This window comes from Mirounga angustirostris, unplaced genomic scaffold (genome assembly GCF_029215605.1).
Source record: "Mirounga angustirostris isolate CCGP_5_RB_7025 unplaced genomic scaffold, mMirAng1.0.hap1 SCAF_4, whole genome shotgun sequence".
Taxonomy (NCBI): Eukaryota; Metazoa; Chordata; class Mammalia; order Carnivora; family Phocidae; genus Mirounga; species Mirounga angustirostris.
Window position 1 is genome coordinate 142220894 of NW_026991712.1, and position 27758 is coordinate 142248651.

The 27758-nt window shown below is 41.1% G+C and overlaps 1 protein-coding gene across 1 annotated transcript in view; it reads left to right on the top strand.

Annotated features, from left to right (window-relative positions):
* Positions 1–12682, top strand: part of LOC123858347 (cytochrome P450 2J2) — a 35422-nt gene extending 22740 nt beyond the window's left edge. The window contains exons 8-9 of the mRNA XM_045895409.3: positions 5655–5793; positions 11600–12682. Of these exons, the coding sequence (XP_045751365.1) occupies positions 5655–5793; positions 11600–11778 (318 nt within the window). The 3' untranslated portion in view covers positions 11779–12682. The remainder of the gene's footprint in view (positions 1–5654; positions 5794–11599) is intronic.
* Positions 12683–27758: the final 15076 nt, after the last annotated feature.

Below are 27758 nucleotides of genomic sequence, written 5' to 3' on the forward strand. Positions count from 1 at the left end.
ACCAGCTTTTTTCCCTATGTGTGGTCTTTGGAACATTAATTCAACTAGACATTAATAGATATTATGGAGGGGAAGGAGGATTCCTTGGTCAGATATGTTTAGGCAAAGACTGGCTTTTCTTTGCTGGTGGGATGTCTCAGTCTGTTCTTTTTTTTTTTTTTTTTTTTTTTTTACCATGTGATGTACATTATGGATCTTTGTGGGGATACAGCAAGCAGCTGTTCTCAGTCAGACTTTGCCACAGGGCCCTTTACTTTGCCAGGGTGGGGCTTCTCACAGCACTAGGGACCTGTCAGACCTGGAAAATTCTGCTTCATAATCATGGGGCTATAGAACATTAAAATATGAAGGAACATTTGAGCCTACCTAGGCCAATATCACATTAAGGCTGGTGTTTCTAGCATGCTATTCCCCACAAGTATTTTTCCAGCTTTTACCTACAATCCTGTAGTGGGACTATCTCACAAGGGAAACCAATTCAGGTGTGTGCAATATTAATTATTTGAAAATGAGAGAAGGGAACCAATGCTTATTAAGCAAGGAATACGTGCCATGGACTCTATAGGTTCTTTCAAAAGGTCTGAATCAGTCCTGAGACTAAATGTTATTTCCATTTCATAAATTTGGAAGTCGAGGCTCAGGAGTGATTAAGCTTGCATAAGATAGCTCAGTTACAAAGTGACAAGAGTTGAGTTCCAGAAGCAGATCTGTTTTGTTTCCCAGGCTCATCTTTTCTGTACTACACCATGTTCTCTTCACAGGAGTTGCTTTATTTGCACGTTAAAAGAGTCTCTCTGCAATTGTTTTCAGTTGGTCTCTGTTAAATTCCTGTCCTCACAAAGGAAATTCTTTTTTTAAAAAATTATTTATTTAAATTCAATTAAAATATACTGTTTTATTAGTTCCGGGGGTAGAATTTAGTGATTCATCAGTTGCATATAACACCCAATGCTCATTACACATCAAGTGCCCTCCTTAATGTCCATCACCCAGTTACCCCATCCCCCCACCCACCACCCCTCCAGCAGCCCTCAGTTTATTTCCTAGAGTTCACCATCTCTTATGGTTTGCCTCCCTCTTTATTTTCATCTTATTTTATTTTTCCTTCCCTTCCCCTATGTTCATCAGTTTTGCTTCTTGAATTCCACATATGAGTGAGATCATAGGATATTTGTCTTTCTCTGATTGACTTATTTCACTTAGCATAATACCCTCTAGTTCCATCCACATTGTTGCAAATGGCAAGATGTTATTCTTTTTGATGACTGAGTAATATTCCATTGTTTATATATACCACATCTTATCCATTCATCTGTGGGTCAACATCTGGGCTCTTTCCATATTTTGGCTATTGTGGACATTGCTGCTATAAACATTGGGGTGCATGTGCCCCTTCAAATCACTAGGTTTGTATCGTTTGTATAAATACCAAGCAGTACAATTGCTGGGTCATAAGGTAGCTCTATTTTCAACTTTTTGAGGAATTTCCATACTGTTTTCCAGAGTGGTTGCACCTGCTTGCATTCCCACCAACAGTGTAAGAGGGTTCCCCTTTCTCCACATCCTCACGAACATCTGTTGTTTCCTGAGTTGTTCATTTTAGCCATTCTGACTGGTATGAAGTGGTATCTCATTGTGGTTTTGATCTGTATTTCCCTGATGCTTAGTGATGTTAAGCATTTTTTCATGTGTCTGTTGGCCAATTGTATGTCTTCTTTAGAGAAATGTCTGTTCATGTCTTCTGCCCATCTCTTGATTGGATTATTTGTTCTTTGGCTGTTGAGTTTGATAAGTTCTTTATAGATTTGGGGTAAATCTTTATTTATCTGATAAGACATTTGCAAATATCTTCTCCCATTCTGTAGGTTGCCTTTTAGTTTTGTTGACTGTTTCTTTGTTGCGCAAAGTTTTTATCTTGATAAAGTCCCCATAGTTCATTTTTGCTTTTGTTTCCCTTGCCTTGCTGCCTCTGAGGTCAAAGAGGTTGCTGCCTATGTTCTCCTCTAGGATTCTGATGGATTCGTGTCTCACATTTAGGTCTTTCATCCATTTTGAGTTTATCTTTGTGTATGGTGTAAAAAAATGGTCCAGTTTCATTCTTCTGCATGTGGCTGTCCAATTTTCCCAGCACATTTATTGAAGAGACTGTCCTTTTTCCATTGAACCTTCTTTCCTGCTTTGTCGAAGATTAGTTGACCACAGAGTTGAGGGTCCATTTCTGGGTTCTCTATTCTGTTCCATTGATCTATGTGTCTGTTTTTGTGTCAGTACCATACTGTCTTGATGATGACAGCTTTGTAATAGAGCTTGAAGTATGGCATTGTGATGCCCCCAGGTTTGGTTTTCTTTTCAACATTCCTTTGGCTATTCGGGGTCTTTTCTGGTTCCATACAAATTTTAGGATTGTTTGTTCCAGCCCTGTGAAAAATGCTGATGGCATTTTGATAGGGATTGCATTGAATGTGTAGATTGCTTTGGGTAGCATAGACATTTTAACAATATTTGTTCTTCTAATCCATGAGCATAGAATATTTTTCCATTTCTTTGTGTCTTCCTTGATTTCTTTCATTAAGTGTTCTATAGTTTTCAGAGTACAGATCCTTTACCTCTTGGTAAGGTTTATTCCTAGGTAAGTTATGGGTTTTGGTGCAATTGTAAATGGGATCGATTCCTTGATTTCTCTTTCTTCTGCCTCACTGTTAGTGTATAGAAAGGCAACTGGCTTCTGTGCATTGATTTTATATCCTATGACTTTGCTGAATTCCTATATCAGTTCTAGCAATTTTGGGGTAGAGTTGTTTGAGTTTTCTACATAAAGTATCATGTCATCTGTGAAGAGTGAAAGTTTGACTTCTTCTTTGCCGATTTGGATGCCTTTTATTTTATTTTTTTAAGATTTTATTTATTTATTTGACAGAGAGAGACACAGTGAGAGAGGGAACACAAGCAGGAGGAGTGGGAGAGGGAGAAGCAGGCTTCCTGCAGAGCAGGGAGCCTGATGCGGGCTTGATCCCAAGACCCTGGGATCATGACCTGAGCCAAAAGCAGACACTTAACGACTGAACCATCCAGGCGCCCCACCTTTTATTTCTTTTTGTTGTCTGATTGCTGAGGGTAGGACTTCCAGTACTATGTTGAACAGTAGTAGTGAGAGTGGACATCCTTGTCGTGTTCCTGATCTTAGAGGAAAGCTCTCAGTTTTTCCCCCTTGAGGATGATATTCGCTGTGGGTTTTTCGTATATGGCTTTTATGCTATTAAGGTATGTTCCCTCTATCCCTACATGGCAGAGAGTTTTTATCAAGAAAGGATGCTGTATTTTGTCAAATGTTTTTTTCTGCATCTATTGAGAGGATCACATGGTTCTTGTTCTTTCTTTTATTAATGTGGTGTATCACACTGATTGATTTGCAGATGTTGAACCACCCTTGCAGCCCAGGAATAAATCCAACTTGGTCGTGGTGAATAATCCTTTTAATGTACTGTTGGATTCTATTACTAGTATCTTGGTGAGAATTTTTGCATTCATGTTCATCAGGGATATTGGTCCGTAATTCTCCTTTTTATTGTGGTCTTTATCTGGTTTGGGGATCAAGGTAATCCTGGCTTCATAGAATGAGTTCAAAAAATTTCTGTTTTTTGAAAAAGTTTCAGAAGGATAGGTATTAATTCTTCTTTAAATGTTTGGTAGAATTCTGCTGGGAGACCATTTGGCCCTTGACTCTTGTTTGTTGGGAGATTTTTGATTACTGATTCAGTTTCCTCACAAAGGAAATTTTGTTCTCAAGCTGCCCACCAGTCTTAAGATCTCAGCAGACAGCTCTCCTCTGCCCCCTAGTGTCCTCTCTGCACATTGCACATGTACAGTTCCTTTTCTTTCTCAAGGCCTTGGTCAGCCTCTGTGGATCAACTCCAGTTTGTCTAGGTCCCTCTGCGTGGGTCTTACCTGGGGTCTCTCTCAACAGGCAGAACCAGAGGGGCTTACCCATTCTATACCTATTCCTACAGCTGTTTCCATTCACTGTTTTCTTACTGATTGACATCTTGTGGGTGAAGGCTGAGGTCTAAATTATTTCACAGGTGCTGTTTGCATTTTTCTAGCAATTCATTTAGCTTAACAGACTCATTCTACCACTGATTTTTAGTACTAACTTTAAAAAAGACCCTGGGGACTGAGATATCTAATTGACTATATCTTGTAGAGGCAAGGAGCCATGGTTCTGACATGAACTAGACCTTGTTCAAATCATTACTCTATCTCCTCCCACTGGGTGACCCTGGGCATGTCACTTAATGTCTCAGAGCTCTGATTTATTTATCTGTAAACTACTTCACAAGTGGAGATAAAATGAGATCATTCATGTAGTGTTTAGTACAGAAAGTGCTCAAAATAGCAGTTATTTCTTTATTAATTTAATAAATGTCCATTAAGCATCTAAAATGCCCCCATCTGGGAAAACAACCCTGAATAAAATAATCGTGCAAGTATATACTTACAGACCATGAGAAATGCTCAGCTGGGAGAACTCGCTGGTTTCCATAAAGATACAGGCCGGCTGGAATGGGGAGGAGGAGCAGGAGTGGTCGGAGAGGGCGTCCAAAGGGAAGTGTTGTTTGAGCTAAGGATTGGAGGGTCATGGAGAATTAGCTCAGTGACAGAGTAGAGAAGAAGGGCATTCCAGGCAAGGTGAACGGCTTGTGAAAAGGCCTGGCAATGAGCGGGAACATAGCATTTTTGAGAAGCTGAAAGCAGGCCTCTGTAGTGTGAGTGCAGGTAGAAGGAGAGTGGTCTAGACAGGGTTTCAGGGGATGGGTCTCTCCCCTAAAGGTGGTGGGAAGCTATTGAAAGTTCAGTATTCAAAGTGTGGGTGGGTGGATGGGTGTGGCATCAGTAAATCATGTTCAGAGCTCACCCTGCTTTTGAAGTGCGGAGCAGATTGAAAGGGGAGAGGCTGTGGGCACCGTTGGGCAGCTCTTGCAGGAGGATAAGCAAGGCAGCTGGTAGCCTGGACTAAGAGGCAGGGGTGGACATAGAATGGAGGCGACAGAATCAAGAGACATTTAAAGAAAAATTGAGCAGCCTCACTGAAGGATTGGATGAAGGCAGAAAGAGGGAAAGGGAGACAACATGGGGGACTCCTGGGTTTCTTTCTACACACCTGGATGGATAGTGGTTCCTTTCACTGAGGTACCTGATTCTATTATTCAACCTCCTAGGGAGTATACCAGACACTGGAGGGAAGAGAATGGGAGAAGAAGAGAGGAATGAGAGGCATGAGACATCTTTTACCTGGGTAGAGCTGCCATAGTTATCACTTTGCGGAGTGGCTGGGTGGATTTTGGTACAACGGTGCTGACTAGCCAGCTGTTGTGTTATTCTCTCCTTGATGTAGACATGTCCCTGTGGAGAGATCCATTCTGCAGTCAATGGAAGCTACACTTCCCTGGTCAAATCCCTGCAAGCCCATCATTTTAAGCTGTCCCATCACAAAGAGCAGGGGCCATGGGTGGGTGGGTAGGGGATTGGGCTAAGAAGACAGTGAGTTGGGGTGGGGTGTGGTCAGGCCCTGGCATAGGAGTCAGGGAACTGCTATTCTTCTGAGTAGGTGTGTTGTGTGGGTCAAGCCTTGCCTGAGTCTTTGCTGCCTTCTCTAGGGGACCATGATCCTGACCAATCTGACTGCACTGCACAGGGACCCTGCAGAATGGGCCACCCCTGACACTTTCAATCCGGAGCATTTCCTGGAGAATGGACAGTTTAAGAAAAAGGAAACCTTTCTGCCTTTCTCAGTAGGTGAGTTCTAACTAATAGGAGTGTCAGAATCCTGAGTCCCTCTCTTAGCCCTCCCCCTAGTCTTCTCCCTGCTATACATGCTACACAGAGCCCACACTGTGGAATACATGATAGTCTGCTTATCATTAACTTAAAAATAAATATAGATTAGTTTTCTGATCCACTATCATTTTGCTGATGACACTAAGGCTCAGAAGGGGAGGAACTGGAATTTGATGACCTGAAGCCCAAGAAGCACACCGCCCTGAGAGTATCTGGGCTGATTCTGATTAGATCTTCTTTGTTTTACCTTCACTTCATTCTATGTCATCGTTGTTCACATTGGACAAGTCCCTTCAAATAGGAAAGCTGCTATGAGACGTAGGAATACCTTCCAGTCTTCTGTCTACAGTAGCTTCAAGTTTTGTATTTCAGGACCAAGTCCCAGCCATATATTTCAAGGATTATAATTTTTCTTGCCTCACTGGGTGCTTTGCTGTTGAGAATTTTATCATACTCTCTTAATTACAGACTTCATTTGCAAGCACATTATCTCATTTAATCTTTGCAGCAACCCAGTTATTAATAATTAGACAGGAAAGTGATCAGTATTTCCATTCTTAATATAAGGAAACTAAGAATAAGAGAGTTGTTTCTTATCCGAGATCCTGCACTCAAGGAATTGGCAGAACAGGGCCTAAGACTCAAGGCTTTGTACTTCTAGTCTACTGCTCTCTTTACCACAACTAGAATGTAACTCATCTTCCCACTTAAGGGCCCTTCCACTTTGATTCAGAATTCATTCCATAGGCATCAGTCAGTCCAAAAACTCCATGGTGTAGAGCACTATTATGGCTTACAAGTCTATAGTTCAGCTACAGGTAGCTCTGCTGGTCTTAGCTGGGCTTGTTTATGTGTTTGGGAGGTCAGCTGGTTGAAAAGCTGATCTAGGATGACTCCAGCTGGAACAACAAAGCTTTCCACATTCTCTCTCACCCTCTAGCAAACTAGTCTGGTTTGTTTACTTGTTAGTGTTAAGATCGCAAGAGAGAGAATGGAAACACACAATGTCTCTTAAGGCTCAGGCTGCAAACTGACATTCTGTTACTTCCACTGCATTCTGTTGGCCCCTGCAAGTCGTAAGGTCAGACCCAATTAAGGGAGGGGAAAATACTGTAATTTTTGGTGGGAAAGGGTATGAAGTCACGTTGCAAATGATGTGGGCACGCGGAGAAGAGGGGAATTGGAGCTGTTTTTGCAGTCAGTCTTATCTCTGTGATTGAGAAGAATGAAATTCAAAGAAGGCAAACAATTTGGGGATTCCCACAGGAGGTGTGACAGAATGAGGATTAGTTAAACAGAAGAAATAGAAATCTAAAAAATCCAGTGAGTTAAGAAAATGTCGACACACTGTTTTTTTCCCACCCCACTCCCATCTTTGGCACACAGTTGCTTTTCCTTGTTCTTGGTCTAGCACCTTCTGAAGACAGCCTCCCTGAAAGAATGAGATATGGACGGCTCCTTCTCTTTTCTTGGGAAAAGAATACCATGTGTGAAATCACTACTTCTGCATAGCCAGGGCGTATTGTGAAGCTATTATTGCAAATTTATTATTTTCTTTTCCTCACTGAAGTCCTTCCAGGTTGACCTGACACAGCAGCAGGCAGCTTTATGAAAGGCAAGAGTTTGGTTCCTTATTTTTCAAATAAAATCATTCAGTCATAGAGGATGAGGTTAGGAAGAACTTATCCCAAAACACCTAGGTCATTTCTCTCATTTTACCAATGAAGAATTGACCTTGTTAGATGGTGGTGATAGCCAGGTGGTGGGAGTACCAAGAAGATACCAGTTTCCTGTGATCCAGGTGGAAGCTTAGAAAACAAGTAGTCCTCATTTTCATGCTTTGAATAGTAAATTCCTACTTGTCATCTTCTTGGTATCATTACCCAGCCGGCCACATGAATCAGTTCGAAGAGAGATTATTTCATGGATTTGACAGGTGGGAAAAATTTAGCTCTATAAGATGAGTTTGTTCACTACCCACAGCTGTTACTGATGGAACCAGTACTTTAACCCTGGTTCCTGACGCTCTGGGTCCAGTTTTGTCATCATACATGGATTCTTCTAGGAGAATCTTAGTATTTACGGGACAGCCAACTAGGTACCATTTTAACAAATTTCCTCATCATGCTATGTGTGATGGGTAGAGATAAACACGGAGGGAACGGAGATGAATGAGACACATGCTGGTAGGAAACACAGGCCCCCCAAAAAATAATAGCAGCATAATTGTGCAGCACGTTTACTAAACACTTCTGCAGGTGTTACCTAATTTTACTTCCTCAACAGCCCCTTATAGGCAAAGGACAAAATGGAGGCATGCATACATTAATGAGTTTTCAAGGGTATTTAATTACAAGGGAAAATACAAAGTAACATGCAGCACACAGAATTAACTACAGAGAATTATACCAGTTACAGTGTCCAGGGGAATCCCCACAAGGACAGTGAGGAAATATGTCAGAATGTTAACAAGGGCTCTTGTCTGGAATTACAACCATCTTTTACATTTTTTATTGTCTTCTTTATGCTTTTCTTTTTCACGCATTTTTTTAAAAAAATGTCTGCCAGTGAATACGTATTACTTAGGGAGAAAGTAAGTTATCACAGCACACACACGAAAGAGACGGTGGTAGTGAAACTGTGGGAGGTTGTTGCAAGGGAGGGAATAATAGAAGCCTAGGGCAGATGTCAGAGCACAAGTGAGATGAGATGGCGTCTGCACAGGTTGGCTGTGGCAGTGATGAGAGAGAAGTTACATACAAGGGATACTGATCCAATAAGCAAACCCACTGATGATAATGGGAGGAAGTTACAAATAGGGAAAGAGAGAAGATAAAATGAACTCTGTGGTGTTGAATTGGAATCAGAGGTTATCAATATGACCTCAGATTTCTGATAGGTAGGTAGGTAGAGAAATAAATATAGACATAAACATGGATGCATATATATAATTTAAATATATTCTCACATTATATACATACAGATCCCCCAGCTCTAGCCACTGATTCACTGAGAGCAACACTACCCTGATATCAACAAGCATGTCAAATGCCCAGATCTTGGTTTCTAGATATTATTACCCACTGAAAGGAATTTAGACTTCTAGAAAGACAGGTGATTCTAGGGTTGGGGAAGGGAAAGTGTAAGATGAGCCTGAAACACACTGTTGTGCCCAAAAGTTAAGGAAATACCAGCTTGAATGGGCATCTAATGGCCAAATCTGGAACATCTTGAGCATCAAAACAAATAATAATAACAATTTATAACCCTTTGAATAAAAATAGGAATCTCTGAACTCATACTGATCTAAATAAATGAGTGGGAAAACGGGGATGAGAGAAAGCATTTCCTTTAGTAGAATTCTAGCTAAAAGATATGGAAGGAATGATGGAATTTTAAAGCTTTGGCAACCATCAGAGTAATAAATAATTTAGCCAAGAAATAGCAATGGAAACTGGTGGATGAAAAGTCAATGGGGAATGGTTTATTAACATAGTCCTAAAGTATTTATTAGTTACAAAGAGAAGAAGAATCATTTTACAGGGGAGAATTTGGTAGACACCACCTTAATCAAGTGATCAAAGTTAACATCACCAAAAATGGGACAAATCAAAATTGTGTACCACCCAATAGGATGAAATGAGAGCACAGCCTCACTTTGGTGCTATTTCTCTCAGAAATGCATGACCTCCCAACCTGAATCTAATCATGAGGAAACATGAGAGGCATTTATCAAGTAATTTGTCATCTTCAAAAAAGCCAGTCATATAGACCTGGTGTGGATACACACACACACACACACACACACAATGGAATAGTATTCAGCCATAAAAAAAAGAATGGAATCTTGCCATTTGCAACAGCATGGATGGAGCTAGAGAGTATTATGCTAAATGAAATAAGTTAGTCAGAGAAAGACAAATACCATATGATTTCACTCATATGTGGAATTTAAGAAACAAAACAAATGAGCAAAGGGAAAAAAGAGAAGCAAACCAAGGAACAGACTCTTAACTAAAGAGAACAAACTCATGGCTACCAGAGGGGAGGGGGGTGGGAGGATGAGTGAAATAGTTGATGGGGATTAAGGAGTACACTTGTGTGATGAGCACCGAGTAATGTGCAGAATTGTTGAATCACTATATTGTACATCTGAAACTAATATAAAACTGTATGGAATTAAAATGAAAAGCTCAGGAAAAAAAAAAAAAAGCCAGTCATGGAAGCTGAGGAGTCACTTGCATGACAGCCAAATGCAACAGTTGATACTCAACTGGTCCTTTTCCAATAAAGGGCATTACTGGGACAACTGGTAAAACCTAATTGAGGATCTCGGGGGTGAAGTGATGGTAATGCATCAATGTTTTCCTGAATTGGTGGTTATATTGTAGTTATGCTGGAGAATGTCCTTGCTTTTAGGAAATACATACTAAAGATTTCATAGGTAATGTAGACAATGTACTTCCAAATAAATAACTCAGAAGAAACAAGTTCTATGTATTATTCTTACAAGTCTTTTGTACTTTGAAAGTATTTCAGAATATAATGCATGATATGGAAAGTATCACAGTGAAGAACTGTGATATACAGAAAGCTATTTTAGTAATGCTGCCACTGAAAACATTTTATTTAAAGGTAGTCTTTTAAATTTTATTCTTCCATTTTTTGAGAATTAACTAGATGAAGTTAATGCTAAGCTATTCTATAGCTAGAATGTTTATTATTATTCAGGTAATGTGTTAAAATACTTTGTTTTGCTATTTAAGTTATTAAATTCTTTGGTCTATTTGGATTCAGTGTGTAGCCCACACAATATATAAAATAAGGTTCCCATTTTATTTTTAGGGTTTTTTTTTAAGGAGTAAGGGACAGAGGGAGAGAGAGAGAATCTTAAGCAGACTCCACACCCAGCACAGAGCCCAACACCAGGCTCGATCTCATGACCCTGCGATCATGACCTGAGCCAAAATCAGGAGTCAGACACTTAACTGACTGAGCCACCCAGAAGCCCCTAAAATAAGGTTCCCATTTTAAACACACGCTCACACACACACTTCCCATGATGCCCAAATCACATGGCTAGAAAGTGAGAGGATTCGAATTGGATCTCCCTTCTGCCTCCAGTTCCTCCCTCACATAACAGGGAGCGGGATTTGGCTAGGATGGTGCCAACTGTGGGTGAACGGATGCAGCAAGGGCCCCACTGTGGGAAGGACTGCTGTGTGTAAGACTATTCAAGCAGAGAGCCTGAGATAATTCCAATGCAGAGGGCCATCCATGGCTATCAGATCCACAGTCATTAGGGGGGAAAACATGACATAAGGGAAAGCTATCTTGCATTTTAGAAACCCTGCTCTGACATTTATTGGCTTATATTTTTCTACAGTTTTAAGGAATGAAAAAAAATCAACAGAGTTTTTTGTTTTGCTGTCTAATGTTGTTGTTTGCTGATTGATTTTGAAAAGCCTTTCAGCTATACATCCACTTTTGAGGTCAACCCAGGCCTCCCTCCTCTTTTGTCCTACACCCTGTACCTTCGCCCTGGGGGTCAGCTCTCTGACCCCTGAAAGCATTGGAGTTTTCGAGTCCAGACTTACACTTTGGCCTGGGTAATTGTGAGATTAAATGAGCCTCTGTATGTAAAGCTACGGGGCCTACCAGCCCCTTCTTCTGCTTAGGTTTTGCAAGAAGTTGAAGATGTCGGTCCCGGCTGGGCACCCACACCAGTTGGGAAGATGACTTGTCTTATGCTTTTGTCTTTCAGGAAAGCGGGTATGCCTTGGAGAACAGTTGGCCAAGTCTGAGCTGTTTATTTTCTTCACTTCCCTTGTGCAAAAATTTACCTTCAGGCCCCCCAACAATGAAAAGCTGAGCCTGAAGTTCAGAACGGGCCTCACCATCTCCCCAGTCAACCACCAACTCTGTGCAGTCCCTCGGTCGTGAAGTTGTTGAGAGGGAGAGGAGAAAGGAAAGCAAGAAGTGCCGTGTCCTCTGAAGGCACTGGCGCCTGCTCAGAAAGGAGGGGATGGAATGGAAAGTGACTCTGAGGGACGATCGTAGGAACTGAACTCAGAGGAAGCATGATCCAAATCCCAGCCTTGCTAGCAGATCTTTTATGTTGTGAATGATTTACCTTTTCATCCAAGAGATGAAAAGCAGATAATGATTCCTCCTCTAAAGGAATAGCTGCTGTGAGAATCAGAGGGAATAATGGACTTTGAGTGGTTTGGGAAACCATACAGCTTATCATAAAAATTTTAGCTGAAATCGGCGTCTTTCCTGCTTGCTTCTTTAGAGGTGGTTTTGCTTCTAGCCTGTGGAGGTGGCTCAGGTCACAGTGGTGCCAAATGATTGATAAGAGTTAGAATTTGGACGCTGGGGCAGCCAGAGGCTGACCACAAATGCTCTCACACTTGGTGGCACTATGCAGGCTTTATTTTGCTCCCACCTTAGAATGGCCCTCTGGGAAGTCAGCCAGGCAGCTATCACTCCCTGTTTATATTCAGGTTTCTATGAGAAGGCAGTTTCTGTGGTTTACCTAACCTAAGGAAACACTACCTTGGCTTTGGAATCAGGACCAAGCAGAGTGTGACTACTACCAACTAAACCCAGGGAACAGGTTTGGGGAACAATGTGGAATTATGTTCTGTCCTTAAGGGTACCTCTTTGTCTTAATTCCTCTTTCAGGCATCTCTTCTCAAGCTGTTCACATTGGATTTAACTATGGGGTGGAGGTGAACTTTTCTTGCAAATAGATGGTCAGATTTTGAATGGTTAAGTGTTACCAGCCTAAATTCAACTGGGCCCTGGTGCAATATTTTATAGTAGGGAGCCAGAAATGCCAGAATCCTGCCCAATCCTTCTGCATGTACTTGCTGAGGGGAGACAATGGCCAGAAAATTGAAGGCCAGGTAACACTGATGGTCCACAGAGTTTTGACGCCAACCCCAATGCAAACAAACACAAAAACACCTGCCAAACTGGACTAAACCATATGGAAGATCTTTTTTCCTAAGGTAGAGACCTTGTGTGCTTCTGCCTGCTCTTCTGGAACTGTGCTACCACCATTTAAACAGGCCCATGTAACCCCAATGGATGATGAGAAATACATGGCCCAGTCATTGCTGTTGCAACCCTAGCTGACATCTGGCTGACCACCAGAGCTGTTCTAAGACCATCTGAGATGAGCTGGACCCAAGCATATCCAGCAGCTGAATGCAAACGCATGAGTGATCCCAGCTGAGATGAGAATTGCCCACCTGAACCCAGCCTAAACTGCCAACCTTAGATTTATGAGTTAAATGGTTATTGTTTTAAGCCACTATGTTTTCAGATGCATTGTTACACAGCAATTGCTAACTAATACATTCCTTGAGGGCAGGAATGGTATCTTATTCAAGAACAGTGCCTGGAACATGATAGGGCTCAAAAAAAAATAGCAAATAAATAAATAAAATAAGGTAGAACAATTATGGGCTGGTGCTAGATTGGACCTATTACTCCAAATCAGATCTCTGCCACTACCCCTCTGTCCTTGTCACCTCATTCCAATGACCTATTTCTCAGTTCTCATGCCAACTTCTGCATAATCCTTCAGGAACACAGTGGAGGAGTGCAAGCTTGTTCTTACCTCACTGTTCCATTTCCCAGGTGGCTGTTCCATTTCCCAGGTGGCTTTCTGGAATAGGGCCACCTATTCCTTTTCCTCATGCTTACTTCTCAAGAATAGGCTGATGTCCCTGGATGGGTATTTTGTACTATCTGTGTTTTTGTGCATTCACCATGAGCTATGTGTTCTGCTCTGAAAAGCTAAGAACTTTTCCCTCTGCTTTTGAAGCAGATAAGAAATTAAGCAAGAATAAAGGGTCAAATGCAAAGGGCCACTTTCAGGGGCTGGCATGGAGTCATTGATGATGCCGTTGCAACAATCAGGGTCAGAACAGAGGCCTCTCTCAGTCCAAATAGTTCAAAGGTCCAAAAATATCACGGCTCTGATGTACATAAAACAACATTAAAAGATTCAAGGGGGTGGAGGAGTGTAGCACAGAGAGTCAGATGAACTGGGAGGCAGGCCTGAATTCAGTTCCAGGTTTTACCATTTATTAACTTCCACCTGTGAATTGAACAGGCTACTTTACTTTCCTGAACTCATATCCTAATCTGTAAAATAGAATTAAATGATACCTACTCTGGTAAATTAGGAAACTGATCAAAAGAGCCACTATCCCTCTCTGGGTCGCCTTTCTTTGTGGTACTCCTCCCGGTGGGACAATTATGTATAATTGCCCTGATACATCCAAGAGTGGCCATGTCAGTTGCTCGATAAAATGAGCAAAAGTTCCACAGATTCAACATGTTTCTTTTTTCTCTGCCATGAGACCAGCAATGTCCCAGATAAAGGTCTGTCAGCCTACAACCAGTTGACAAAGACATAAAGCCGAGTGACAGCTGATTCAAGATGGACATGCAATAAGACAAACCTATTTTTTTGTGAGCCACTAAGACTTTGGGATTGTTGATTATGCAGCATAAGTTATCCTAAACTGTCTGATACATCAGCATTTTAATTGAGAGGACCATACATATTTATGTTTGTAGTTACTGTGAACACCAAATATGCATGTGTGTGTCTCTATATATACTATTATATATATAATATATATACGATATATAAAATGTTACTTTAATACATATTAAACATACAAATTTATATAATATACCATATATATTATATAATTATTATATGTTATATTAAACAAAGTCACAGTGTGTTTGGCATATAATAGATTAAATTGTAGTTGTAATGTTACAGTTATTTTAGACAAAAACTTTAGTTATTTCTACACCTTTTTTCTATACAATTTGATCTTTTCCTCGCTAGGTTCACAGAACAATATATTCTCCCTATTGACTACAGGATCATCATAAATCCTTTGATGGGCTGCCGCACTCTGAAATCCCAGTGTGCCATCATGGGTAGTCTAGGAGAATGGCACCCTCTGCATTTGGACTGTGCACGGCCGTATGTGTGGGCCTGCTCCTTGGCTGGGTGTATGATAATTTTCGTGATCTGAAACTTGCTCACTTCATCAATTACATCTTTTAGTATTTCTGCCAAACAAGTGAACTCCTATCAATTCCCTAGACAGACTAGGTCCTCTGACATCTTCATGTTTTTAGATAAGCAATTTTTTTCCTGTAAGAAGTATCTCATGACACATGGCAGACCCAGCCTAGACATCAACTCTTCAATGACATTTTCTTGACTCTCAGCCAGTTGGTTGCTCCCTCCTTCACTCTCTGAGGATTTTATTCAAAAGTTTTCATTTTCTTTATCCATGTAATCTCCCAGTTACACTGAGCTTTTTGGAGGCATTTTGCCTTGCTCACACAGGCTCAGTTCCTAACAGTTTTGGTGCATAGTAGATGCTCAGTATATGTTTGTTGGACCTATAGGATGGGGGAGAGCAGCTGAGTGACTAAGGCAGAGCAGGGGCACTAAAAGTGCAGGGTGTCAGACATTTCCTGCTGCTATGTAGCAAGTTTCTGAGCTCTGTGTGCCTTAACTTCACATTCAAAGACTGTACGCTAAGGTCCCTTCTAGTTCCAGAAATCTGACCTGTGGAGGGATCTTCTGAAATGGCAAAGCAAGGACCTTCAAAAAGCCACTCCTCCATAAAAGCGCTAGAAAACTAACAAAAGTTGTCAAAATTCACATTTCCAGAACTCTGAAAAGTAACCAAAGTCTTGCAACAATCTGAGCATTTAAGGTGGAAAAAAAAAATCAAAATAAAAGAGCTGGATCTCAGTAAGAACAGCAAGCCCTGTGGCATTTTAACTTACCCTATTCCCATTCTCTTCTCCCCAGCTCTGCAGTCTCCTTAAAAATCAGCAACCTCACAGCCATGGGGCTGAGAAAACCAAGCACCAAGTAACCGCTGGCGGGAGTAGGACGGGTTCGGAGCACCAGACAGCTGTCACTATTTGACCTGTCTGGCAGTTCCCTGAAAAGCCCCATTCTCAGGGCTTGTCTTTATTTGACCTGACTCAAAGTTGAGTCTGTGTGAACCACACTGTAAGGCATTTGTTGAAAAACATCGGTAACAATTGTGCAACACACTGCAGTAACCAGGGTGGTGATACCAGTTGGTGCTCACAAGAGGATTAAAAGGGAAAACTGGGGAAGGACATGTCCACATGTCCATGGGAGCTTCAAACAGCTCTAATATATTTCTGGGAATCTAAAAGGCCAGGCACGTGTAAGGATTGTGTGCCTGGCCAGGAAGGACCTGAGAAGGCCCTAATCTCTCATTCTGGCTGAACTTGAGGCTCTGCAGAAGCAGGAAATTAAAGCTAAGACAGAGTTGTAAGCTACCTGCTAGTGTGTCCAAGATGTAACCCAACTCATATGCAGAGCCCTGAGACATTTACTGGTTCAAGGCACTTAAGGAAACCTCTGTCCAAACATGACTGAATGCAGTACTAACAGAGCAGAGCATCCAGTGGCTGCACATGATGGAGAATAGAAATTTTACAGAATTCGTCCCAGAAAGTCACCAAACAAGAAGCAACAAAAACGACAACAGTAACAGTAACAGACCTGGGTGGTTCCTGATTTCCAGAGTTTCCACATCATATCATTTAAAATGTCAAATTTTTAACAAACCAATTATGAACCAGGTAAAGAAATAGCAAACTATGGCCGACACACAGGATACAAAGAAAACAACAGAAATTCCCTGAGGACACCCAGAAATTGGATTTATGATACAAAAAACAGGATAAGCTATTTTTTAACAACTTTAAAATATTAATAAATTCTAATTAACATTTATTTCAATTTAAGAGGCTTTAATGAGACATTTTTGTATCTATTTATAGTGTATCACTTGTTTTTATATGTAAGTATGCATTGTGAAAAAAATCACTACAATCAAGCCACATAATTTATCCATCATCTCTATAGTTAACTTTGTGTGGGGGGGAGGGTGGGCAGGGGGTTAAGATTAGCCTCTTAGAAATTTCAAGTATGAAATGCAATATTGTTAACTGTCATCACCATGATGTACATTAGATCTCCAGAACTTATTCATCCCACATAACTGAACCTTTGTACCTTTAACAAATACCACCCCATTTCCCCCACCCTCCAGCCCCTGGGCAACCAGTTTTACTCTCTGTTTTTATGAGTTAGGCATTTTAGATTTCACATTTAAGTGATATCATGCAGTATTTGTCTTTCACTGTCTGTCTTATTTCACTTAGTATGATGTCCTCCAGGTTCACCCTTGTTGCAAACGGCAGTGTTTCCTTCTTTTTTAAAGGCTGAAAAATACTCCTGATTTCTTCTGGTTGCAATAGGAAAGGACTGTCTTCCATTTCTATTAGCCCTTTACTTTCTAGCCTGCTTTATTCTTTCTTATGGATAGCACATAGTCCTAGGTTTTTCAATCCATTCAGCTGCTCTATATCTTTTGATTGAAAAGCTAAATCAATTTTCATTTAAAATAACTATTGATACAGAAGAATTTATTATTACCCTTTTGTTAAATGATTTGTTTTGTAGTTCTTTTCTTCTTCTCTCCTGCTGTCTTCCTTTGTGTATTTTTTTTTCTATTGATAGGCTTTGGTTTTGTCCTCATTTTCTTTTATGTAACTTCTGTAAGTATTTTTCTATGAAGCTTACATAAACTATCATAACAATTTCAAGTGGGCAACCTCACTTATTAACAAATCTCTACACTTTAACCTCTTTTCCCCCAACATTATATGTTAATGATGTCACAATTTACATCTATTTATATTGTGTATCCATTAATATCATTTATAGTTGCTATTAATACTTTGTCATTTACCCACCACTGTAAAGTAATATAGTATTATATTTACCTTGGCCGATGACTTCCATACTTCCTATGCTCTTCTGTTGCTGTTTAGCATTCTTTCATTTCAACTTGAAGAACTCCCTTTGGTATTTCTTTTCAGGCAGGTCTAGTGGTGATGAATTCCTTCAGCTTTTGTTTATCTAACAATCTTTACCACCCCCTTATTTTTGAAGGACAGGTTTGTCAGGATAAGTATTCATGGTTGGCAGGATTTTTTTTTTCTTTCAGCTTTCTGAATATATCATCCCATTCCTTTCTGGACTGTAAGATTTCTGCTGAAAAATCTGCGCATAGTCTTAAGGGAGTTCCCGTGTGTGTAACATGTCATTTTTCTCTTGCTGTTTCAAAATTCTGTCATTCACTTTTGTCAATTTGATTTTAATGTGTCTTGGTGTGAGTCTCTTTCATCTTATTTGGTATCCTTTGGGCCTCATGGATCTGGATTTCTATTTTTTCTTCCAGGTTTGGAAAGTTTTCAGATATTATTTCTTCTAATAAGCTTTCCGCCCATTTCTCTTTCTTCCTTCTGGGACTCCCATAATGAGTATCCTCTAAGTCTCATATGCTCTTTTTCATTCTTTTTTCTTTTTGCCCATTTTACCAAATGATTTCCAATGACCTTTTAGTTTGTTGATCCTTTCTTCTGCTTAATCTAGTCTGTCACTAAAGCTTATTTTTGAATTTTTCATTTCAGTTATTGTGTTCTTCAACTCTGTAATTTCTGTTTGGTACTTTTTAATATTTTCTCTTTGTTGACATTCTCACTTAGCTCATCCATTGTTCTCCTGACTTCAGTGAACATCTTTATGATCATTATTTTTAATTCTCTGTTAGGTAAATCAGAAATCTCCATTTCATTAGGGTCAGTTTCTGGAGATTTACCTTGTTCTTTTATCTAGAACAGATTTTCCTCTTTCTTTTTTTTTTCAATTTTTTTTTTTTTGTATTTTATTTTATTTTATTTTTTTAATTTTATTATGTTATGTTAGTCACCATACAATACATCATTGGTTTTTGATGTGGTGATACATGATCCATTATTTTCATATAACACCCAGTAATCCATGCAGTACATGCCCTCCTTAATACCCATCACTGGGCTAACCAATCCCCCCTCTGCCCTCCCCTCTAAAACGCTGTTTGTTTCTCAGAGTCCACAGTCTCTCATGGTTCATCTCTCCCTCCAATTTCCCCCCCCCCCCGCATTTTTCCCTTCCTTCTCCTAATGTCCTCCATGCTATTCCTTATGTTCCACAAATAAGTGAAACCATATGATAATTGACTTTCTCTGCTTGACTCATTTCACTTAGCATAATCTCCTCCAGTCCCATCCATGTTGATGTAAAAGTTGGGTATTCATCCTTTCTGATGGCTGAGTAATATTCCATTGTATATATGGACCACATCTTCTTTATCCATTCATCTGTTCCACAGTTTGGCTATTGCGGACATTGCTGCTATGAACATTGGGGTGCATATGGCCCTTCTTTTCACTACATCTGTGTCTTTGGTGTAAATACCCAGTAGTGCAATTGCTAGGTCATAGGGTAGCTCTATTTTTAAATTTTTGAGGAACCTCCATACTGTTTTCCAAAGTGGCTGTACCAACTTGCCTTCCCACCAACAGTGTAAGAAGGTTCTCCTTTCTCCACAACTTCTCCAACATTTGTTGTTTCTTTCCCTGTCCATTTTTTGCCATTATAACTGGTGTAAGGTGGTATCTCTGTGTGGTTTTGATTTGGATTTCCCTGATGGCTAATGATGATGAACATTTTTTCATGTGTCTGTTAGCCATTTGTATGTCTTCTTCAGAGAAGTGTCTTTTCATATCTTCTGCCCACTTTTTGACTTGATTATTTGTTTTTTGGGTGTTGAGTTTGAGAAGTTCTTTATAGATCTTGGATACCAGCCCTTTATCCGTAGTGTCATTTGCAAATATCTTCTCCCATTCTGTGGGTTGCCTCTTTGTTTTGTTGACTGTTTCCTTTGCTGTGCAGAAGCTTTCTATCTTGATGAAATCCCAACAGTTCATTTTTGCTTTTGTTTCACTAGCTTTTGGAGATGTATCTTGAAAGAAGTTGCTGTGGCCGATGTCAAAGAGGTCACTGCCTATGTTCTCCTCTAGGATTTTGATGGATTCCTGTCTCACATTGAGGTCTTTCATCCACTTCGAGTTTATCTTTGTGAATGGTGTTAGAGAATGGTCGAGTTTCATTCTTCTTCATGTGGCTGTCCAATTTTCTCAGCACCATTTATTGAAGAGACTGTCTTTTTTCCATTGCACGTTTTTTCCTGCTTTGTCAAAGATTATCTGACCATAGAGTTGAGGGTCCATATCTGGGTTCTCCATTCTGTTCCATTGATCTATATGTCTGTTTTTGTGCCAGTACCATGCTGTCTTGGTGATGACAGCTTTGTAATATAGCTTGAAATCAGGCAACGTGATGCCCCCAGTTTTGTTTTTCTTTTTCAACATTTCCTTGGAGATTCAGGGTCTTTTCTGATTCTATACAAATTTTAGGATTGTTTATTCCAGCACTTTGAAAAATGTCATTGGAATTTTGATAGGGATGGCATTGAAGGTATAGATTGCTCTGGGTAGCATAGACATTTTAACAATGTTTATTCTTCTGATCCATGAGCATGGAATATTTTTCCATCTTTTTGTGTCTTCTTCAATTTCTTTCATGACTGTTTTATAGTTCCTAGAGTATAGATCTTTTACCTCTTTGGTTAGGTTTATTCCGAGGTATCTTATGGTTTTTGGTGCTATTGTAAATGGAATCACTTCTCTAATTTCTCTTTCTACAGTTGCATTGTTAGTGTATAAGAAAGCAACTGATTTCTGTGCATTGATTTTGTATCCTGCCACATTACTGAATTACTGTATGAGTTCTAGTAATTTGGGGATGGAGTCTTTTGGGTTTTCCATATAAAGTATCATGTCGTCTGTGAAAAGAGAGAGTTTGACTTCTTCTTTGCCAATTTGAATACCTTTTATTTCTTTTTGTTGTCTGATTGCTGTTGCTAGGACTTCTAGTACTATGTTGAACAATAGTGGTGAGAGTGGGCATCTTTGACGTGTTCCTGATCTTAAGGGAAAGGCTCTCAGCTTTTCCCCATTGAGGATGATATTTGCTGTGGATTTTTCATAGATGGATTTTATGAACTTGAGGAACGTTCCCTCTATCCCTATACTGTGAAGAGTTTTAATCAGGAAAGGATGTTGTATTTTGTCAAATGCTTTTTCTGCATCAATTGAGAGGACCATATGGTTCTTCTCCCTCCTCTTATTAATGTGTTGTATCACATGGATTGATTTGCAAATGTTGAACCACCCTTGCATCCCGGGGATAAATCCCACTTGGTCCTGGTGGATGATCCTTTTAATGTATTGTTGGATCCTATTAGCTAGGATTTTGTTGAGGATTTTGGAATCCATATTCATCAGGGATATTGGTCTGAAATTCTCCTTTTTGATGGGGTCTTATCCTGGTTTGGGGATTAAGGTAATGCTGGCCTCATAGAATGAGTTTAGAAGTTTTCCTTCTGTTTCTATTTTTTGAAACAGCTTCAGTAGAATAGGTATTATTTCTTCTTTGAATGTTTGGTAGAATTCCCCAGAGAATCCATCAGGTCCTGGACTCTTGTTTTTTGGGAGGTTTTGATCACTGCTTCAATCTCGTTACTGGTTATTGGCCTATTCAGGTTGTCAATTTCTTCCTGTTTCAGTCTTGGCAGCTTATAGGTTTCCAGGAAGGCCTCCATTTCATCCAGATTGCTCAGTTTATTGGCATATAGTTGTTGATAATAATTTCTAATAATTGTTTCTATTTCCTTGGTGTTAGTCGTGATCTCTCCCCTTTCATTCATAATTTTATTAATTTGGGTCCTTTCTCTCTTCTTTTGGATAAGTCTGGCCAGTGGTTTATCAATCTTATTAATTCTTTCAAAGAATCAACTTCTAGTTTCATTGATCTGATCTACTGTCTTTCTGGTTTCTAATTCATTGATTTCTGCTCTAATTTTAATTATTTCTCTTCTAATGCGTGGCTTAGGCGTTGTTTTTTGCTTTTTCTCTAGTTCTTTAAGGTGTAGAGTTAGTTGGTGAATTCTGGATTTTTCTATTTTTTTGAGTGAGGCTTGGATGGCTATGTATTCCCCCTGCCTTTGCAGTATCCCATAGGTTTTGGACCGATGTGTTTTCGTTCTCATTGATTTCCATGAATTGTTTAAGTTCTTTGATTTCTTGGTTGACCCAAACATTCTTGAGCAGAGTGGTCTTTAGCTTCCAAGTGTTTGAATTTCTGCCAAATTTTTTTTTTGTGATTGAGTTCCAGTTTTAGAGCATTGTGGTCTGAGAATATGCAGGGAATAATCTCAATCTTTTGGTATCAATTGAGACCTGATTTGTGACCCAAAAAGTTCCATGTGCGCTCGAGAAGAATGTGTATTCTGTTGTTTTAGGGTGGAATGTTCTGTAAATATCTATGAGGTCCATCTGGTCCAATGTATCATTTAAAGCTCTTGTTTCCTTGTTGATTTTCTGCTTAGATGATCTGTCCATTGCTGAGAGTGGAGTATTGAGGTCTCCTACAATTAACGTATTGTTATCAATATGACTCTTTTGGTTAACAGTTGGCTTATGTATATGGCTGCTCCCATGTTGGGGGCATTGATATTTACAATTGTTAGATCTTCTTGTTGGATAGACCCTTTAAGAATGATATAGTGTCCTTCTGTGTCTCTTATTACAGACTTTAGTTTAAAATCTAATTTGTCTGATATAAGAATTGTTACCCCAGCTTTCTTTTGATGTCCGCTGGCATGGAAGATAGGTCTCCATCCCTTCACTTTCAGTCTGAATGTATCTTTAGGTTCAAAATGAGTCTCTTGTAGACAGCATATGGATGGGTCCTGTCTTTTTATCCAATCTGCAACCCTGTGCTGTTTTATGGGAGCGTTTAGGCCATTCATGTTGAGAGTGATTATTGAAAGATATGAATTAATTGTCATCATGTTGCCTGTGAAGACGTTGTTTTTATAGATTGTCCCTGTAAATTTCTGTTGTAGATCACTCTTGGGGTCTTTCTCCTTTTCTAGAACCCCCCTTAATATTTCTTGCAGGGCCGGCTTAGTGGTCACATATTCTTTGAACTTCTGCCGGTCGTGGAAGCTCTGCATCTCTCCATCCATTCTAAATGAAAGCCTTGCCGGATAAAGTATTCTTGGCTGCATGTTCTTCTCATTTAGTACCCTGAATATGTCTTGCCAGGCCTTTCTGGCTTGCCAGGTCTCTGTGGATAGGTCTGACGTTATTCTGATGTTCCTCCCTCTGTACGTAAGGAATCTCTTCCCCCTAACTGCCCTTAAGATGGTTTCCTTGGTTCTAAGATTTGCAAGTTTTACTATTACATGCCAGGGTGTTGGCCTGTTTTCCTTGATCTTAGGAGGGGTCCTCTCTGCCTCTAGGACTCAAATGTTTGTTTCATTCCCCAGATTAGGGAAGTTCTCAGCTACGATTTGCTCAAATACATCTTCTAGCCCTCTCTCTCTCTCCACTCCCTCCGGGATTCCAATGATTCTGACATTGGAACGCCTCATGGTGTCACTTATTTCTCTGATTCTATTTTCATGGATTCTGAGTTGTTTTTCCCTGGCCTCCTCTTTTCCCTTTTTATCTATTATACTGTCTTCCAGATCACTTATTCTCTCTTCTGTCTCAGTTACCCTAGCTGTTAGATTATCTAGATTGGATTGGATCTCATTGATAGCATTTTTAAGTTCTGCCAATTCAGCTTTCATTTCTGCCCTTAGAGACTCTATGTTGCCATTAATTGACTTCTCCATTCTAGCCATTGTCTTCACAATTGCTAGCCTGAATTCCATCTCTGACATCTTGATTATATCTGCATCCATTTGTAAATCTGCAGCATAAGTCATAATCTCTGAGTCTTTTCTGTTTTGGGGGCTCTTCCTCCTAGTCATTCTGTTGATGGGTGTTTGAGGGAATGTATAGAGTCCAAATTATTGACCAGAACCCAAGCAGGATGCACCTGTTTTCTTGGGACCTTAGGGTTGCTGGCCTCTTGTTTTCCCAGCCTGTCTTCTGGGGGAGGGGCCTGCCGCGCTGTTACTCAGGCAACCCTGTTTGGGCGGAGCTGCCCTGCGCCCCTGTGGCGGGGGATGGGCTCAGTGGGAATCAGTCTTTGGGGCTTTTGTTCTCTGGCGGCTCTCCCTGGCGGCTTTCCGCACCTCTTCCACGAGTCAGAGCAGAGAGACTGTTTCCAATCCTCTGCCTCAGAGCAGAGACACCGCAGTCTGTTCTTCAGTGAGCTCTCCAGGCCATACCGTCTCCGTTTCTGTCCGTGCTGCTATAAGCTGCAGCGGCCTGGGTTGTGCGCCCCTCCGCAGCGCTCCCAGTCCTGCCTCCAGGTCGGGGCACGTCTCTGCCCTTTGTGCTTCTAAAATCGCCAGCCACTCCCTGTTCATGTGCACGTGACTCCGCCACTTGGGGTTTCCAGTTCACAGGTGCAACCCCGGCGCACCAGGTTTCCATCTCGGAGGCTGCAGTTTGCGTGCACGCGATCGTCGCTCCGGTTTCTGTCCCAGGGGGCTGCAGTTCGGGTGCGCGCGACCCCGGCGGTCTGGTCCTCCACCCCGGGGGCTGCCCTAAAGTCCTTTCCCGATGCTACCGGTCTGCGAGTCTGTGCCCCATCCCCAGAGCGCGAGGCTGTCACTCACCGGCGGTGTCAGATCCCCACGTCCAGGCTCCCTCCCGCTGCCGTTTATCCTCCGATATCTGCCCGCAGAATCAGGGCTCTCCGCTTCGTACCTCAAAACCAACTGCCTGCGATATTCTGTTTGTAGAGATCCAGATCTTCTTACATCTCAGGCTGGTTTCGTGGGTGCTCAGAGTGGTCTGGTAGATATCCAGCTCAATTCCGGGGACCAGTGGAAATAGGGTCCCCTACTCCTCCGCCAGCTTCCCCCACCCCCCAGATTTTCCTCTTTCTTCATTTTCCTTGACATTCTATGTTGGTTTCTGCACATTAGCTAAAACACCCACCTCTTCCAGTCTTCACAGACTGGCCTCGTATAGGAGATGAGCCTCACAAATCAGCTTGGCCAGAGATTCTGAATGCCTCTCAAACCTGTGTGCTTGTCCAAGCTGCCATCTTTGCTTTTAGTGGCCCCCAAGAGAACAGAGTATGCCAAGTCCTGTCAGTGCCTCAAGAAAGGTGAGATAAAAGCCAGTTCCTCACATAGCAGCTAGAAAAGTTTGGAGCACTAGGTGTGTGGTCCAATTCCTTCTCTCCTCAGGGAGAAGCTGGGAACAGGAGGTTATCACTCATTTGCTCTACACTAGCTGGAGTTGTGGCTAATTCCTGCTCCCTCATTTAGACCACACACTCTTTGAAATGGCTGTTTTGTTTTCGGTTGCCCCCAGGGTCCTAGCAAGTGCGGGGGTCCTGCTAGCTCTCACAGATAGCTGGGTTAGAAGCCAGTCCCTTGGGTAGCAGCTGAAAAGGCTGGGGGGAGGGAGGTTAGGTGTGAAGTTCAACTCCTTCTGGGGAGAAGCTGGGGACTTGGTTTTATTGCTGTATCATGCTGGATATAGGAGTATAAGTGCCCATACACCTGTTCAAAAATCCCAAAAGATTAGTCATTACCTGTGCAGTCAGCTCCCAGAAACAGGCAAGTTAGAAGCCAAATTATCAGGCAGCAATTGGAAAAGTCAGGGCAGTAGTATACAGTCCCTCTTCCAGAGAGATGCTGGATTTTATTGCAGAATGAGCTGAGATGAGGAGTCATAACAAGAGCCTGCAGGGCCATTCAAAACTGTCGCCTTCTCTATAGACCCAAAGGGACTAGTGAAGGCTGCCTCTTGTCAACTCCTAGAGACAAGAAAGTTAGAAATTAGACCATCAGGCAACAGATGGAAAAGTCAGGGTAGTAGATGTATAGTTCAACTCCTTCCAGGGAGAAGCTGAAATCTTGGTTTTTTCACTGGAGTGAGCCAGGGGGAGAAGCTACAGGAAGTGCTCACAAGCCTACTCAAGCTCCAGAGGACTGGTAATTGCCTACCCCATCAGCTTCTACATGCAGGCTAGTTAGTGGGCAAATCCTCAGGCAGCAGGGAAAGTTAGAGTGTTAGATGTGCAGTTAAGCCCCTCCAGGGAGAAACTCAGAGCTGAGCTTTATTGCCTGTCACTCAGCACTGAGCCAGGGGAAGAGCCCCAGGAAGTGTTTGTGCACCCGTTTAAAACCATATCCTTGTAACTGGAGGGGATTATGCTAAGTGAAATAAGTCAATCAGAGAAAGACAATTATATGGTTTCATCACTCATATGTGGAACATAAGAAATAGCGCAGAGGATCATAGGGGAAGGGAGGGAAAACTGAAGGGGAAGATATCAGAGAGGGAGACAAACCATGAGGGACTCTGGACTCTGGGAAACAAACTGAGGGTTGTGGAAGGGGGGATGGGGTAACTGGGTGATGGGCATTAAGGAGGACACATGACATGATGAACACTGGGTATTATACACAACTAATGAATCACTGAACACTACATCAAAAACTAATGATGAATTATATGTTGGTTAAATTGAAATAAATACAAAATAAAAAAAAATAATAAAACCACATGCTTGTTCTTTGAAGTCCTAGGAGACTAGCAAATACCAGGCCCCATCAGCTCCCAGAGATGGCTTAGTTAAAACCTCGTTCTTCAGGTAGCAGCCGTAAAAGTTGGGATGCTGGATGTATGGTCCAAACCTTTCCTCCCCAGGGAGAAACTGTTTGCTGGGGGGGGCAGGGTTTATGGTGAGAGTATGTTTCAGCTTTTCCTACCTGTTTCAATGTGGTTATTTCCTTAGTCACCTAGTATGCACAAGTCTCTCACAACAGTTTTTCTGGATTTCTCTCAGAGGTATGGATCCATGTGTGGCAGTTTATTCACTGAGTCCATGGATGGAGCATTTCTTAATTTCTTGTCTATTCAGATGCTCCTTCAGTGCACTTCCCTTATCTCTTCAGAGCGTCTTGAGACTGGACTTCTAAAGAAAACGTTCTGTGCATAATCAACAAGTCTAGTTCAGCTAGTACATATATATTGACTGTGTAGAAGATACTGTGCCAAGTACTGTGGGGGAAACAGAGATGAACCAGATATGGCCAATGGTCTCAGATATGTCCCAATGTAGTGGGACAGACATTTCAGGGAAAAAAAAAGTAGATCACATTAAGGTCACAAAGACAGAGTTGGAAATTTTCAGAACAATAGCTCTCATCTTGTTTGAGGAACCCTGGAAAGATTTATGGAAGACGGAAATATTTGAGCTGAAGCAAGAGGCAAGACATCTAAATTGCAGCTTTTACTACTTACCGATAGCAAGTTGCTGCAGCCCAGGTGACAAGGGAGTGGAGTGCTTCGCCATCGAAACCATAGCCAGCTTAAGAATCCAACTGCAGCTCTATCCCTGAGCATGTCATTGTGTACAGGAAGAGGTCTGAAAGTTTTACTTCACTACATTTCTGTGATCACAAATCACCTGAAACTTCAGAGATGCAGAATGTATACATTCAACCTACGCATCTAAAACAGAGCTGTCCAATTCAATTTTCTGTGACGATTGAAATTTCCTTACTTGCACTGTCCAATGCTGTAGCAACCAGGCATGTGTGGCTGTGAGAGAATAAAATTTAATTAAAATGTATGTTTCAATACCCACTGTGGCTAGCAGCCACCATATTGGTCAGTGCAGGTCAAGAACCTTTGGTTGCTCTTAGTGAACTAATCACAAAATTATGTGATGATGTTGGGCCAGCATTTATTGCTAAGTTCAAAAAGTTAGATTTATAGAAGCATGTTGTTTTGGGATAACGGGATCAATCTAAAGGAAGATGGGATTTCACTTTTTTCTCCATTTTTGCATATCTGGCACATGAACTTCATTCATGTCATAAAACAAGTATTTACTGAGCATCCCTTAACAGCAACAGAATTAAACCTTTCCAAGACATGTTCCAAGA